Consider the following 18,402-nt stretch of genomic DNA (forward strand, 5'->3'; position numbering starts at 1 on the left):
GTGAGAAGAGTCATCTTTGCCTGAATTTGTGTGAAACATTTTTTTTAAACGGGTAAACGAGTGAGATTTCACCTAAAAGAGGAAATTATTGAAAGGACATTTCATCCCCTGCCTGAGGGGGCTGCAAGTTTAGTGGGATAAAATCTGGTTCTAGGTTCTCCAGGACCTTTCACCAAGGCCTCCTCTTTTCATTCTTTACAAGGTGTCAATCTACCAACTGCACAGGAATGGTGGGGGCCGGAGACCGTATTCCTGCCATCCTGCAATCAGTGCAGTTAATTTTGACACCCAATATGCCAATTAGTTTCCCTACTGTCAAATAGGTGGGCACTAGGCAGGTGGCACCACCCACCCGACAGTAGGTAGGGTAATTTCCAACAATAAACAATAATGATTGGTAAGGAACAGCAGAAATTAAAAAAATCCAACTGCCCTTAATACAGTGGAGCAGAGACCATTAACGGATGCAAAATGCTGGAGATACTTTAAAGGGGTATTCTCCTCTCGTCTGGGCATTTACATTCAGTGTCATTAATCTGCCATATTATAAACATTTCTTAAATTAGATGTTATTAAAAAAAATGTCCCTGTGTGAAGATAATTTCTCATAAATGTAGTGATATGGTCACTTAGAAAAAAGACTGTGTCCTTGGATACGACCACCTCTGCTGGAGGGATTGCACAAGAAAACAAAAAGTTTCTGAATATTGAATGTGCGAGGAGTTACTGCAGTTCCCACAGCCGTCCTGTAGTAATGATCGCTGAATCCAGGCGGTCAGGCAGTACTGAATAGTACATGTCTGGCCACCGTTGTTAGATTGTGAGGTGGTCGTATCCAAGGAAGTTTCTAAGGGACAACATGATTACATTTATGAGAAATTATCTTCACACAGGAACATTTTTTTTTAATAACATCTAATAGAAGAAATGTTTACATGTGGCAAATGAATTTAATGAAATGTAAATGCCCAGATAGGAAAACCCCTTTAACTCTATCCCACATTTGGATGTTCCTGAATGTGTTGTTGCGGTAGGGGGCGCTAGGGCCTCTTCATATTAACCAGGTGTTTGCTGCACAATGCTTAATGGTTCAAGTACCCTAAGGGGGTCTAAAAATACATTTTAAAAAAATTGTGAAAAGTTAAAAAATATGACAAAATTACAAAAAACTAAAAGTGCAAATTACCCCTCTGTGCCTACAACTGATAAAGAAATTATTAAACAAGTCCCAAAATCCAATCTATTCAAATATAAAAATGGTTATTCCTGATGGCGAAGCTCGTAACGAAAAATAGTCAGAACCGCCACTTTTTTGCCATTTTGCATCACATAAAATTTTTAAGAAAAACTGATAAAAATTTAGAAAGGTCCCCAAAATGGTGGAAAATTAAAAAGTCATCTCATCCCACAGAAAACTACAACTTACACGGCTCCGTACCCAAAACTATGAAAAAGTTATTGCCATCAAAATAAGGTAAAATTAAGAATTTTTTATTTCATACCAAAGGTTTTAATTTTTCTTTAAAAAAAATTTACTTTTTAAAAATCTATTAAAACACAAAAAATCTATATAAATTTGGTCTCTCTGTGATTGTACCGACCCAAAGATTGAAGGGGAGGTGTCATTTGGAGCGCACTGTGAAAGTTGTAAAAACAGAGCCCACAACAAAATGACACAAATATATTTTTTTGCCAACTTCATCACATTCGGAATTTTTTCCAGCTTCCCAGAACAGGGTTTGGGATATGAAATACCATCACTAGGAGGAACAATTTCTTGCACAGAAAACAGAAAACACAGTTCTGCACACTAAAAAATAAAAAAGTTATGGATTTTTGGGGGTTTGGAGGAAAGACAAAAAAGGGCAGAGCCGTTAAGGGGTTGAAGGGAACCCATCATCAGGAGCCCTTTTCGGGTCCCCCATGTTCCCATAGAGAATAGTGTGCACATTGCCAAAGAGTTTTTAAAATAGAACTGACTTTTTCCAAAAGTAAGATAAGTTAGATGAAAGTTTACCTTTCTGTATGCAGAGCTGTGTCCGTAGTCCCATGGGAGGGGCCAGCGAGGAGCGGGGAAGACATGTATGGAGTCCTGCGGAGGGAAACGATGGGGAGGGGGGAGATATGGGAGATTTTATTTAAATTGGAAATCGAGGGGGGGGGGGGCGCTCCTCACTGGCCCCTCCCCGCCTCTACTAGGGACACAGCTCTGCATAGAGAAAAGTAAACTTTCATCTATCTTATCTTTTGTTTGGAAAAACACAGTTTTACTATAAAAACTCTTTGGTAATGTGTACACTATTCTCTATGGGGCATTGGGAAACCAGAAAAAAGGGCTCCGGATGACAGGTTCCCTTTAGGGCAAACTTAAGGGCGTGTTTTATTCAATGGAGGGGTTGTGGTCTTTCCCTGGTGGGAAATAGTTGGTCAATCATATCCATTAAAAAGAACATTAACATGCCTTGACAACACACAATAGGTGCGATACTGGAACACAACATCTTTTTGAGAACAATAGACCAAATGATTTACACCAGCGGCTGATCCGTCCCTTCTCAAACTTTTATCCGTAAAATCAGAAGGAAAGTTAAAGTGTCGGAAGCCAAGAAGTATTCGGGCCTGTGCCAAAACCAGCAGAGCCTGTGGCAGATAACAGGGACCTTTGTCCGGCACTTGTCTGTGGTGCACCAAGGACCCGGGTGCCACCGCCAGGACACAATGTTATTGTCTATCAAGACGGAACAATGACTTTCATCATGGAGAAAATAAAGTGCGGACACAAACCTTTGTGAAATAGCGGATGGTGGAAAGCAGGCAGCGGGTATTTCTCCATCAGCCCGGGCTCACAGAAGTAGGCTCGCAGCCAGTCCGTGCACTGCTCCAAAGGTGCAATCCTTTCCCCAGGGCCCTCGCACACCTCGAAAGACGCCCAGGCATCCTCAGCCCTGTAAGCGACAGAACATTAATGTGTTTTCCTTCCAACTATGTTATGTTACTTTCCTGCAATAAATTAGCAAGTAAAACAAACCCAACTCAATGGAAAAACACACGTCTGCGTTCGGGTAACACGTGGAGACCCGGGCGATTTGGAATTAAAGGAAGTTATTAAAAAGATTAGGAGTTAAAGGGATATCAGCTACTGAACATTCCGCGATTCCATGAAAACTAGGAAAACAATGGAATGGAATACGAGGAAAGAAGTTTAGAAAGAGAAATCCAATATGGCGCTGCGCAAAAGTGACAGATATTCTTCTATAGGAACACGTTGTAGGACGGAACCAGAAGGGAAAAAAATTAAGATAAAGTCATTATGATTCTATATATATATATTTTATTACAATTGGCTACATATTCTGAACAATTTAGTACAATTCAGGCTTCAAAACTCCATATCTTTGCAAGGTGGAGGCTGGTGTAAATTTGGGATCTGACTTCCATTCTAGCAGACCAGTCCAGACCAGGGGTGCACCAGCCTTGAGGCGAGTTGAGCCTAATGCCTCAGGCAGCATCACCTGCAACAAGATGGGGGGGGGGGGTAACATCAGGGGCGCAGTTATATGCTACAAAGCAGGACAAAACAGTGTCTCTTCACACCTGATGTCACACGGGGTGCATGACCAATCATTGTGTAGCTAGAAAATGTGGCAACTTGGCACAGGCTTCCACCTTGTATATACAGCTCTCAGTATACGGACTTTTACAAATTAAACATTTCCATGGTAACAGACTATCAATAAACCTGTGTGTAGTCTGATCGTACAGTGATGTAGTAATTCACTCACGTGTACTGTCTGTAGCAATGACTGATGGATCGGACATCTACGAGTCTTGGCCGGAGCTGTATACACCAAACATACAAGATTTGAAGAGAAGGCGATCTGGACATTTTCTCTAGTTTGTATTGTAGATTTGTGTCAAAACAACAATAAAATATGTGACTGAAAGGTTGGACAAAGCTCCATAAGGGGGATTCTAGAACTTTTTTACTGTTCCTTAGGATTGATCCGATACTGGGCTCCCCCACGATCAGCTGATTCAGGGAGTGCGGTTCCTGCTTCACACTCCGGTGATGTCCGGTCAGTCACGTGGCAAGTGAAAGGGACTGAGCTGCAATACCAAGAACAGCCTCTATAAAATATACGGCGCTGTGCTAGATAGCTTCATCTCTCATGCTGAGGACTTTTCTGGGAGTTATCTGGGAGAAGTTTTTATCAGGTATTAGACTCCAGCTAACTGGTTTTAATCACCTAGTAATTCATCTAAGAAATCCCACGATATCCCTTTAATCTTCATCCCTTAAAGCTAAACTGCCACCTAGGATGTCACTTTTAGCTAGTGATAGGTTCTAATAGCTGATGTCCACATTATTATTTATTTCAGTACTTTATAATATTTATATTACATTACCTGGCTCCCTGCCAGCAGCGTGTGCTGAGTCCGGCAGGGCGAGGGGGATTAACTGCAGCCTGTCAGTGTCTCAGTCTCCTCCTGTATTCTCCCTCTCCTCCACACCATCCCCCTGCATGAGTGTGGAGGAGAGGAGACTAACAAAGCATACACAGGCTGCAGCTGTGTTCAACCCCTCCGGGACTAAGGAGACAGGTTATGTAAAATAAACTATTATAAAGTCCTGAAATGATTCTAAATGGTGACAAAGACATTTTTAAAATCTTCGTAGGGCAGATTACTGGAACCTGTCACCAGCTGAACGTGACATAACAATGACAGGCGCGCTTTAAGACACAAACCAAAACACATCCATGTCATATGTGGTGAAATGTTGACTACAGATTTATACTCTAGAAATATTCTGCTCTCACGGAGGGGAAAAAACGACAGAATTTGTACCAGATTTGTGGTGCTGAGCTGTATATCAGGAGACTCCCTGGTCCCGTCTTGGGGGTGTTGTGCCCCCTTTTGGCTCCATGTTGCGGTAGTGACCTTATTCGGTATTTGGAAAGTCTTGTGTGTCTGTACGGAGACAGAAGTGCGAGGTCCGGAGAGGTTTTCTCTTGGCCTCGCTGCCGCCATGAAACAGAACATCCAGCCTCATTAACATATTTAATTGGCCGCTTCTACAGAGAATTAGATCCCAAAATGTTTGTGCGGCAGCAGACTTGCAAATCTTGTTGGCCTTTAAAATGATATAGTGGGCATTAGCAGGCGGCCTGGAGTGACCCCAGACACAGGCACGGGCTCTGTGCAGCACTTGTGGTGACATGGACTATGGATTGTGGGAAATGCAACACCTGCAGGATGAAGCCGGTACTGCAGAGAGTAGCCCAACGCTGTGGGATATACTTCAAGGGATTAGTCACTTGTGTTACTTTCTTAGTAGTAATAGTAGTAGTGTAAGTAGTAGTAATAGTTCGCCTTCTACTACAATGTACATTTTTTATGTATATTTTCACTATATTTGTACTATAATGTGTCACTTAACCATTACACTATAAACTGAGAGAAAGACAGACAGGCAAGAAGTATTCAATTTTAACTTAGATTAACTTTTTTTTACAGAAGCATTGGAACTTGTAAAAATTATACAGTGATGTCACAGTACAGGGATAATACACACAGTGATGTCACAGTACAGGGATAATACACACAGTGATGTCACAGTACAGGGATAATACACACAGTGATGTTACAGTACTGGTATAATACACACAGTGATGTCACAGTACAGGGATAATACACACAGTGATGTCACAGTACAGGGATAATACACACAATGATGTCACAGTACAGGATAATACACACAGTGATGTCACAGTACAGAGATAATACACACAGTGATGTCACAGTACAGAGATAATACACACAGTGATTGCACAGTACAGGGATAATACACACAGTGATGTCACAGGACAGAGATAATACACACAGTGATGTCACAGTACAGGGATAATACACACAGTGATGTCACAGTACAGGGATAATACACACAGTGATGTCACAGTACAGGATAATACACACAGTGATGTCACAGTACAGAGATAATACGCACAGTGATGTCACAGTACAGGGATAATACACACAGTGATGTCACAGTACAGGGATAATACACACAGTGATGTCACAGTACAGGGATAATACACACAGTGATGTCACAGTACAGGATAATACACACAGCGATGTCACAGTACAAGGATAATACACACAGTGATGTCACAGTACAGGGATAATACACACAGTGATGTCACAGTACAGGGAGAATACACACAGTGATGTCACAGTACAGGGATAGTATACACGGTGATGTCACAGTACAGGGATAATACACACAGTGATGTCACAGTACAGGGGTAATACACACAGTGATGTCACAGTACAGGGATAATACACAGGGTGTGGGATTTATAGGCAGTGTATATACCCCGCTCCCTGTGTTCCAGTAAAGGCAGTCATTTTCCTTGCTATTGTTACTATGAGTTTGGGGAATATACATAATTTATTAATGTTCTCTGTAATACGGTAAATAATAAAGAAACAAGCCTGTCACATAAGAAAAATAAATAAATATGAAATAATAAAGATACTGCGCTCACTTCTCAGCAAACATCTAACACTTGTGCATATTAAGTATTAGCCGGCTCCTGGCGTCCGCCCAGCGCTGCACAGATGAGCAGCCAAAGTAACCACAGGAAATATCCACCTTTAGGCTGGAATCTTCCGCAGCAGTTTTGCTTAATGCACAAATTCATGATGGGAACGAAAATTGATTTCTCACAAAACAATTAGTTGCATACACTTGAAAGGCCGAGCCTTGCGCCTGGCAGAACGTCAGTGCCAATCCCGATCCCTCGCCCACTCCGGCTGCTCGGCTGCACTTCTGCTTTCCCAAATTCCGGCCATGTTTACAATTAGTAAAATCGCTGCTCATTATTATCCACATTGGACAATTAACTGATGAATGTCTCTTATTACCCCCTCAAATATCTAGAATATGGGACCTGGGCAAATATACAGTAACCTGCCCCGAGAACTTCGTTACAAGGATCGGAATGCAACGTTTTATATACATTTTGAGCTAATAGGGGAATAACTTTCTGTGTTACAGTCTAGAAACATTTAGTGTTAGTGTATAACAGAGTGTTCCTCCAGTTATTGGGCTGATAGTAGTTGGTATTGTGCTGTAATATGGCAGCAGCAGCTCAGTCAGAGTCTGCAGAGCAGGAGGGAGACACAGATCTATTTTATAGGTAGCTCTATAGCGGGTGCGGAAAGTATGCACACCCCTTTATAGTGTTTACTCTTTGATTCATTGGAGCCAATTGTTAAGATCAAAAAAGCTTGTTAATGTGCACTCTGCCCCCCAGTATTGTGCACTCTGCCCCCCCCCAGTAATGTGCCCTCTGCCCCCCAGTAATGTGCACTCTGCCCCCCCCCAGTAATTTGTCCTCTGCCCCCCAGTATTGTGCACTCTGCCCCCCAGTAATGTGCCCTCTGCCCCCCCCCCAGTAATGTGCCCTCTGCCCCCCAGTAATGTGCCCTCTGCCCCCCAGTAATGTGCCCTCTGCCCCCCAGTAATGTGCCCTCTGACCCCCAGTATTTTGCACTCTGCCCCCCAGTATTGTGCACTCTGCCCCCCCCCCCCAGTAATGTGCCCTCTGCCCCCCCACCCAGAAATGTGTGCTCTGGACAGAAAACTGGGTTCTTTTGTTTGGCTGGTAAATCAGCAACTTTTCATGGATAGGTGGATCAGACAGGATGGGACGGCTGGTTGTTTAGATGGGAGAGTCTAGGATGGGAGAGTCTAGGATGGGAGAGTCTAGGATGGGAGAGTCTAGGATGGGAGAGTCTAGGATGGGTATATGGATGGGAGGGTCTAGGATGGGTATATGGATGGGAGGGTCTAGGATGGGAGGGTCTAGGATGGGTATATGGATGGGAGGGTCTAGGATGGGTATATGGATGGGAGGGTCTAGGATGGGAGAGTCTAGGATGGATATATGGATGGGAGGGTCTAGGATGGGAGGGTCTAGGATGGGAGAGTCTAGGATGGGAGGGTCTAGGATGGGAGGGTCTAGGATGGGTATATGGATGGGAGGGTCTAGGATGGGTATATGGATGGGAGGGTCTAGGATGGGTATATGGATGGGAGGGTCTAGGATGGGTATATGGATGGGAGGGTCTAGGATGGGTATATGGATGGGAGGGTCTAGGATGGGAGGGTCTAGGATGGGATGGTCTAGGATGGGTATATGGATGGGAGGGTCTAGGATGTGAGGGTCTAGGATGGGATGGTCTAGGATGGGTATATGGATGGGAGGGTCTAGGATGGGTATATGGATGGGAGGGTCTAGGATGGGAGGGTCTAGGATGGGAGGGTCTAGGATGGGTATATGGATGGGAGGGTCTAGGATGGGAGGGTCTAGGATGGGATGGTCTAGGATGGGTATATGGATGGGAGGGTCTAGGATGGGAGGGTCTAGGATGGGATGGTCTAGGATGGGATGGTCTAGGATGGGTATATGGATGGGAGGGTCTAGGATGGGTATATGGATGGGAGGGTCTAGGATGGGTATATGGATGGGAGGGTCTAGGATGGGAGAGTCTAGGATGGGTATATGGATGGGAGGGTCTAGGATGGGAGGGTCTAGGATGGGTATATGGATGGGAGGGTCTAGGATGGGTATATGGATGGGAGGGTCTAGGATGGGTATATGGATGGAAGGGGAGACAGAAATAGGAACGGACATATTTCCTAATACTATTAATATTAATAATGTATTACAATATTACTATACTATATTATTTATTGGACACGTAGATCTATAGGGATTGGTGAGTGAATGGAAGAGACATATATATTAGAATTTAACAGAATTTCCACCAAGTAATAAAGCACAGAATACAATCACAAAAGGACCGAAGACATGGAAACAGCATGTAATACAGAGCATGACCCACGTATTAAATATGTATTTCCATGTTTCAATGTCTTGGCATTCATACAGTCATTGGCTTAGAGACCGTGACGCCGCCCAGGGAGAAGTGATGCTGACTTATTTACAGCTTTACTTTTACGAGCGATGAATATGTTTAGAATCGCGCAGCTGAATTGCTTTGTTTTTCTTGGTAGAGTCAAACTACATTTCATACGCTGGGAAACAAACCCCCCAAAAAATGACACACCCGTGAAACGTGACTTCACGGAATTATCTGGAACAAGCAAATTCCACGGTGTCATCATGTGCACGGCATGAAGGTTTTAGAAGGCAAAATATATAAAAATTATTTACGAGCACCTAAAAGGCTAAAAACATTCTTGTGAGACCTAGGCTAGGCAGTCCCCGGGTTATCTACAAGATTGGGTCCATAGGTTTGTTCTTAAATTGAAATTGTATGTAAGTCGAAACTGTATATTTTATAATTGTAGATCCAGACAAATTTTTTTTTTTTGCTGTAGTGACAATTGTAGTTTCAAAATTCTTTTGCAGCCACCTTACAGCTGATCATTGCAGTCTGGGACTATAGTAACATCCAGAGAGGTCACCAAAGGGCAGAGGGGTCCGTCTTTAACTAGGGGTCGTCTGTAAGTTGGGTTTCCTTAAGTAGGGGACTGCCTGTACAAGACACAAGATCTCTATGTTATCACAGGGACAGACTATTTTTACTGCATATTGTGAACCTTTATAGTGGCTTTAAGAAATATCAGTCATTTCTTTGTCCATGAGGGATGTCAAGGCTTCTGCACATTACATAACATTTGGGACTATAATCCCCTATGCCAGTGGTGGAGAACCTATGGCACGGGTGCCAGAGGTGGCACTCAGAACCCTCTCTATGGGCACCTGTACCATTACCCCCCTAGTGCAGAGTTCGCCAGACAGGACTCAAGGCCCCTTGCAGTCCCAGACAGCCAAAGACCCTCGAACAGCGATGGCGAACCTTTTGGAGACCGTGTGCCCAAACTACAAACAAAATCCACTTATTTAACGGGAAGTGCCAACATGGCATTTTAAGCAGTAACTTATTGTTACCTGTTCATCCATATCTATCAATCATATCGTCCCCCCTGAGGCCATCAATACAGTTGAAAGAAGGAGGGTAAAGTCAGACTCTTGTTGTAGCTTCTCTCCAGGATCTCTCTGTAGAGGAGGAATGGTGGGTCCAGAATGAGGACCTCAAAAGACATTGCAGTACTGTCCACACCTTCTCATTTTCCACGCAGTTCCAAATAGCCAATAAAGTGTCACTTTAAAATAGCGCTGAGAGCAGCATCTCTTAAGTTGCCTGGGACTGCAGGAAGATTTGGTGGATTTGGTCCTGTTTGGTGAACTCTGTCCTGGGGTGATGGCCTGAGTGCCCACAGAAATGGCTCTGAGTGCCACCTCTGGCACCCGTGCCATAGGTTCGCCATCACTGCCCTAGAAGGAAGCTACAATGATAATACAAACTTCTCCTTCTTTCGACTGTATTGGTGTCTTCAGGTGCCTATACAATTTAAACATGTGACAGAGTAGGGAGTAATAAGTTACTGCTTAAATTGTCGCATCAGTGGGCTTTGGTTGTAGTATGGGCACTCAGCGTCTAAAAGGTTCACCATCACTGCCCTATGCAGTCTCTACTGCAGTCTTTCATAAGGTAAGTGGGTAGAGATCACCTACTATGATGTCTCCCATGCTCAGCACATCCTGCTTCCATATCTCTCAGTAGCTCAGCCTCAGAAGCAGCAGCATGAAGGATGTTGTACAGTAGAAGTGAGCAGCGCAACTGTGACTCCAGCACTGGTGTGAGGTACTACACTAAGGGCTAGATTTATTATGCCTTCTACACTAAATTTCCTCTGAAGAAGGTATATAACAATATTTTAGCACTGGTGGAGACTATAGCTGAAATCTCTGCCAGGTTAGACCTGCTCTATACTGCTCTGACGTGGATTTTGGATCCTCTGGAGCTTTTTGATAGATAACACCAGTCTTAAGAGATTCCACCACCCCTAAGAATTATAATAATAATAATTTATTTATCCCTTTCGGCTAATTTCATGTTGTATACATCTCCGAGTTAACATTACACAATAAAAAACATAAAAGACATAAAAATTTTCTGGCTTCTACAAGATAAATAACCATAAAATACAATAAATTAGCCACAATAGGACAAGAAACAAAAAAATCACCTAAAATCCACTAATACAAGTAATGGCTCCCTCATTGCTCCGTGTCGCGCACCCTTAGTCCTCACTTACAGTATGAATCTCTTACTAGCCTTAGCAGTCGGGAAGAATGACCTCTTATATCTCAGTCTTGTTTGGTGCATCCATCACTAAATACAGTGTCCTGACCAGCCACAATAGCAAATAGCGGGTGCCCCAAGTTGCAAGCAATTTTTTTAAAAAACGATCAACCAAATGTTTTTCAGTAAACTATCCCAGGAGGGTAATTTTAGACCAACTATAGACATGGCATTGGCCAAACAATCCTACTCTACCAGGATAAAGGAGTCAAATTGCTCTGAATGGGATGAGGCTTCTGCTCTTGTGTGCCACACCCAGAGCTGCCACTATTGACCACTCCCTTTCAGGATGTGTGGGTGAGTTTGAGCTCATTTTGTCTGCAGCTGCGGCTTGAGTGATAGACAGATGAACCAGTCAGTGCTGGGGGCGGTGTCCATTACTCGCTTTGAATTCTTCCCAGTTCCTTTAGAGGTGCTGGTTATTTCAGGCTTTGCTTTGCCACCTAGTGCTTTTTCTTTGTTTGCTATTCTGTGTATCTGACTTCAGCTACATTTTATTGACCATTCTGTCACAGTACAAATCTCTACATATGAATCAATCTTTGTTTTTAGGACTGAGGTCAAGGTCGTTACGAGAGCATTAAAAAAATCTGAAACATAGCAAAAAAGAAAATTAAAAAAAGTAAAAAAAATATATATATATATTTATATATATTAAAACAACCTAAAAATTCAAATCACCCCCCTTTCAACTCATATAAATAGAAATAAACAGTAAACATCATAAACATGTGAGGTGTCGCTGTATCCCAAAATGTCTGATCTATCAAAATATAATAACAATAATTCCCAGCATTTTACCAAAGTAGGAAATACCACTTTTTGGCCATTTTGAAAAATATAAATAATAAAAAAGAAAATACAATAACAAGTGATCAAAAGGTCGTATAGTGTTAAAAATAGCAGCATTGAAAACGTCTTTAAAGTCACAAAAAATGACACCACCCACATCTCCGTACACCAAAGTATGAATAATTAGTGCCAGACATAATCGCCAGAAGATGGAAAAATGAAAAAGAAAAAAAAATTTGTACAGGTGGTTTTAATTTTTCTAAACGAATGAAAAAAAAAACCTATACAAGTTTTGGTATCCCCGAGATCGCACTGGCCCAAAGAAAGTAATAGATAGGCGTCTTTTGGAGCGCACTGTGATATCCCACAAGAAAATGGTGCAAATACATTTCTTCACCATTTTCACTGCATTTGGAATTTTTTTCCCAGTACGGGACATGGAATATTAAAGAGGACTTGTCACCCAATTTATCGGCACTAGGAGATGTTACTAAAGTAAGCAGCTCCTAGTGCTCGATCAAACGCCGCAGTGTTAGAGTGATAGCGTTACCGGAAACCTATCAAACACTGCGGCAGGGAACAATGTAATCGTATTCATGAGGGGCGGGGTTGGGGCGTGGCTAGGGGCGGTGACTGCCGCCTAGCGCGTGGCAGTCACTGCCGGCCTATGGAGCGAGCGGGGCAGTCCGGGGAAGAGGCAGCTTTGCAAGCAGTCCGATGATTACATTGTACCCCGCCGCAGTGATTGATAGCGCTACCGGAGGTTTCTGGTAACGCTATCCTTCTAACACTGCGGCGTTTGATCAAGCACTAGGAGCTGCTTACTTTAGTAACATCACCTAGTGCCGATAAATTGGGTGACAGCTCCTCTTTAAATACAGTCACTATGAAGTGCAATTTGTTATGCACATGGAAAAATAAAAAAGTTACAGATTTTTGAAGTTGGGGAGTAACAAATGGAAACGAAAAAACGAAAAAGGTGCCTCGCCGGGAAGGGGTTAACCGCCATACAATACAGACCATATCAGTCAAAGTAACATCTCCTTCCCCGCCACCCCAGACACTTTATTCTGCTAATTTGACCCACCACTTGCCCTCTTCCCTCCTGACCACTGTCTGGAAAACGCTGAGGTTGCACAAATGATCTATGAAATTGTGGAAAGTTTTTAATGCTCTGGTCAAGACCTTGACCTCAGTCCTAAAGCGATTCCCTGAAGAACCTCAAAATACCAAGGAAAAAAAAAAAAAAATCAATGCGACAATGGAACAATCTCTGACATATTTCAACCAGGTTACGAAACGAAGAGCAGCATCAATTTATTTCCCATATTGTCCCCTCCCGGCCTCGCCCTCCGCTCCTTTACATCCCTAGGTTAATTGATGTAATGAACAAGAACCCATTAGTCCAACCGTTTCATTGAACGTAATTGTCCACTTTTTTTTTTTTTGCTCCGCGTCCTCTCCCACCGGGTTACAATTCCCTTTTCCAAGGCGAATCCGAAAGGCGATGGCGGCGTCTCCCAAACATTTCAATGATTTAGGGGCTCGTACATTTACATCTCCGTCCCTTCAATCTTTGGATCGGCTGCAATTTCAGATGTTTTATTAATAACGTTTGGGGGACGGCGCATTACAAGTCAACAATGTCGGAATTATAGAAGTCACTTTTTATCAACACCTTAACATATCATTAAAACGGCCTTCTCCGTGTGATAGATGAAGAAGGAGAGAGAGAGGGGGAAAAAAAAAAAGACCCAAACTGCAGATAAATTATCCGCTCCCCAGTGATTCCAAAACAATTACAGGATGCGGAGCAATCGAGTTAAATTTTATTCAAAAGCTTTACTGCACTTGTGTTTTCTGTTATTTTTCTATCAATGAAACCCTTGAGGTTTGCGCACAATTCATTATGTATGAGACCCAACTTCCATCGCTTGACTGTTGATTAATAGGAAGTTTGCTGTGTGTACATTTGCCACATTAGATGCAGACAATATGCCAACTTATTTTTCCAACTGAAGCTAATTATTTACAAAAATGACTACTTGAGAGCGGAATTTATTAAACCACCGCCGCCCCGTATCGCACAAAGCCCCAATAGGCCGTCCCGCAATGAAGATCTTCTAAACGGAGCGACGACTTCCACAAATGCAGGTATTAACCATGCAAATGAAGAAAAATACGAAAAAAAAAAAAAAAATTAAAATTAGAGGAAAAAAAAACTAAAAGTCACAGGGGCCGCCGCAATAAACCAAACAGGATCTAATTGGATCAAAGGAAAAAGCAGAGAAGTTTTCCGGATTTATTTTGTTACATTGTTTCGAGCCGCCACATTCTGAAATAATCAGCGGCCGATGTATGAAGAAGTTTATTTCGGTTCCTGATAACACAATATGCAATTTTCTCCGTGCGGCACAAATGGTCTGTCGGCAAATTAAAAGGATTCCCGTCGGGGGGTTGAAGAGATTAATTGTTCAAAGGGTGTCCCTTACCAGCGAGTTCACAAGGAGATTTTGTGAAAATTAGACCTAAATGTGGATTATTTGTTTTCGGCCCCTTGCTGGGCAGATTGTAGCGCAGAATTTGTGTCACATCTATGGACATGTCTTATACTATAACCTGTGGATGTGTCATACAGATGGGGTGTAAGTGCTGTACAGAGGTGTAATATGTTATACAAACCATGAACCAGAGGTAAGAGGGACGATGCATTTTGGACTGTGTATATGGCAGATTTATAAGCCTAAACCCAGTAAAGGTGAACTGAACATTCAGAGTGTTCTGATCTCCTCCTGCTCTATAACGTGCTGCCTGCAGATAGGACACTATGTACAATCTGCTCAGCTCCTCCTGCTCTATAACATGCTGCCTGCAGATAGGACACTATGTACAATCTGCTCAGCTCCTCCTGCTCTATAACATGCTGCCTGCAGATAGGACACTATGTACAATCTGCTCAGCTCCTCCTGCTCTATAACATGCTGCCTGCAGATAGGACACTATGTACAATCTGCTCAACTCCTCCTGCTCTATAACATGCTGCCTGCAGATAGGACACTATGTACAATCTGCTCAGCTCCTCCTGCTCTATAACATGCTGCCTGCAGATAGGACACTATGTACAATCTGCTCAGCTCCTCCTGCTCTATAACATGCTGCCTACAGATAGGACACTATGTACAATCTGCTCAACTCCTCCTGCTCTATAACATGCTGCCTGCAGATAGGACACTATGTACAATCTGCTCAGCTCCTCCTGCTCTATAACATGCTGCCTGCAGATAGGACACTATGTACAATCTGCTCAGCTCCTCCTGCTCTATAACATGCTGCCTGGACATAGGACACTATGTACAATCTGCTCAGCTCCTCATGCTCTATAACATGATGCCTGCAGATAGGACACTATGTACAATGTGCTCAGCTCCTCCTGCTCTATAACATGCTGCCTGCAGATAGGACACTATGTACAATCTGCTCAGCTCCTCCTGCTCTATAACATGCTGCCTGGACATAGGACACTATGTACAATCTGCTCAGCTCCTCCTGCTCTATAACATGCTGCCTGCAGATAGGACACTATGTACAATCTGCTCAGCTCCTCCTGCTCTATAGCTTGCTACCTGCAGACAAAGCAATAACAACAATTTGATTGGCTCTTAACTTGAATGAAACTTTATGGAGTTGTACCAAGTTTTCTAGTTAGGATTGTTATCCCATATTTTATGGGTAGGACTTATCAGCAGAGGTCCCGGCAGTCAGACCGCCACCAATCACGAAAATGAGACCAACCTCTATAATAAATCGTGAGTCATGTCTAATGGACTGCTGGAAGTTGCCAAGCACAGCCCTCAGGTATCTACGGCTCTCCTATAGACAATCAATGAGCATTGTGGATATACTTAAAGAGGTTTTCCATCTAAATAAGTTAGGCCCCATCCCCAGCGGTGAGTGTGGCCCTCAGCAATCTCCGTCTGCTCCATAGAGATGGATGAGGCAGCCCAGCCATGCGTGACTAGCCCCTCCGCTCATCCCGGGGAGCACAGAGCAGTCCGACAAACATACCTCAGTCCCCATCAGAACCCCGTTCTGTGGGGGTTTCATATTGAGACTCCCACCGATCAGCAAGCTAAGCCCTATCCTGCCTATATGGCCTAGAACTTGTTTTGTGGGCAAACCCCTTTAATCGCTATGCTCAGTAATTTCCAGAACTCAATATGTCACTCCATCAATCAGTGATGGAGAATAGAACCCCTGCGCTTGTTTTGGGCAGGGGTCCCAGCGATGGCCCAACTAACCAGGACAAGAATCAAGGTCGGTGATTCCCCTTAGCGGGAGCCATCAGGCTTAGAGGGAAACCAGACACTGCGCGGTCCGTGATCCTCAGACTGATCCTCAGCAATTACATTGTTATTATTTACAATTATAGAGACAAAAGTGCAACATAATAACATAATAGAGAGGAACAGAAAGTTGTCTGGACCTCAGTACCAGAAGAATTGTATGAGATATAGATAGACGCAGATATAGACATATTCGCATTACAATAGAGATGGACACATGGAGAACTGAAAGAATTTCTATCCCATTGTCATCCGGATAATTAACCATTGCCAGTCACATACTGTCGGCTCATGACATCTTGTCACTTTGGTTAAAATATAACATGGAATGAAACCAAAAAAAAAAAAAGTGAAAAACACAAATAACAGGAGAGAAGTGAGTTACCAGGGAAGTGTCGGAGAAGTTTTGCTGCCTCTTTGGTATCTGCCTCGTTCCCGGCCGCCACAATATGACATTTTGCAGCAATAATGGGCAGAAGAGTTTTCATTTTTAATAACATATGAGGTGAGGACGTGCGCGTAGCTGTCAACATCCCCAGCGAGGAAGCCTGACGGGCCATGTCCAATCTGAAGTGGGCAAAACCTCGGACAAAAGGAAGTCTGGATGTTGTTGCTGGTTACCTGTCACGTCCAATATGATTTAGCAGGACGCGTTTAGATATTTACTACCAGTGTAAAGTCATTGGAGGCTCCGAGCTGACAATCCGCTCAGATTTTGCATAGGATCATCATGTATAATTTAACACAATATTCTAGAGTCAATGTATCACCTACTGGAAGGAAATATGGAGGAAAGAAAGAAGGAAACTCAATCTGAATGTGAGATCTAATAAAGGCCGCCTCAAATTTCATGTATAAATTTAACATTACCTGCGCTGTGTACTGTATACGGGGAGGAAACCAGGGCGGATAAATCACAAACTTATGTGTCTCTGTTAAAGCAAATCAGGTCTTTTTACCCCGCACAAGATTTGTTTTCACATTCAATTCATTTTTTCTTCTTTTTAAGAAATGAAGGCGCTTGTGCGCTGATTCAATTTCGCTCCGGCAATGCCATTCGCCTCTGTAGGTTATTGATTTCCACGCCTCTTGTCATTTACATAGTGTCTAGCAACGTGTCTATAATACACAGGGAACAGAACAAAGCAACACACCAAGATGTAGAAACTGCACAAAGCAAAACACAAGTCAACTGAAGCAATCAAGCATAAAGCTTTATTAGTAAGTACAAAGGACAACACAAACATAACAGCTAAATAAATCCATTAAAAGAGGACACACAAACATATACAACACTAAATGGGTAAGTGTGGACACTGTCTAACCAGCACCTCTAGTCTGCACCCCAAAGTCACAAAGACATCAACTTCAAAGGCCAAGTCCTTGTCTCCTCAAGTCATCCTCCTCCTCACTCATCCCCCTTCCCCCCTCCTCCTCACTCATCCCCCTTCCCCCCTCCTCCTCACTCATCCCCCTTCTCCCCTCCTCCTCACTCATCCCCCTTCTCCCCTCCTCCTCACTCATCCCCCTTCCCCCCTCCTCCTCACTCATCCCCCTTCCCCCCTCCTCCTCACTCATCCCCCTTCTCCCCTCCTCCTCACTCATCCCCCTTCTCCCCTCCTCCTCACTCATCCCCCTTTCCCCCCTCCTCCTCACTCATCCCCCTTCCCCCCCTCCTCCTCACTCATCCCCCTTCCCTCCTCCTCCTCACTCATCCCCCTTCCCTCCTCCTCCTCACACATCCCCCTTCCCCCCCTCCTCCTCACTCATCCCCCTTCCCCCCTCCTCCTCACTCATCCCCCTTCCCCCCTCCTCCTCACTCATCCCCCTTCCCCCCTCCTCCTCACTCATCCCCCTTCCCCCCTCCTCCTCACTCATCCCCCTTCTCCCCTCCTCCTCACTCATCCCCCTTCTCCCCTCCTCCTCACTCATCCCCCTTCTCCCCTCCTCCTCACTCATCCCCCTTTCCCCCCTCCTCCTCACTCATCCCCCTTCCCCCCCTCCTCCTCACTCATCCCCCTTC

The 18,402-nt window shown here is 43.7% G+C and overlaps 1 protein-coding gene across 7 annotated transcripts in view; it reads right to left on the reverse strand.

The window, feature by feature from the left end:
• MGMT (O-6-methylguanine-DNA methyltransferase) overlaps positions 1-18,402 on the reverse strand; it is a 292,365-nt gene that overhangs the window by 81,573 nt on the left and 192,390 nt on the right. For all 7 annotated transcript variants that reach the window (XM_072129983.1, XM_072129980.1, XM_072129982.1 and 4 more), the window contains one exon: positions 2,785-2,945. In XM_072129983.1, the coding sequence (XP_071986084.1) occupies positions 2,785-2,945 (161 nt within the window). The remainder of the gene's footprint in view (positions 1-2,784; positions 2,946-18,402) is intronic.

This window comes from Engystomops pustulosus, chromosome 11 (assembly GCF_040894005.1).
Source record: "Engystomops pustulosus chromosome 11, aEngPut4.maternal, whole genome shotgun sequence".
NCBI lineage: Eukaryota > Metazoa > Chordata > Amphibia > Anura > Leptodactylidae > Engystomops > Engystomops pustulosus.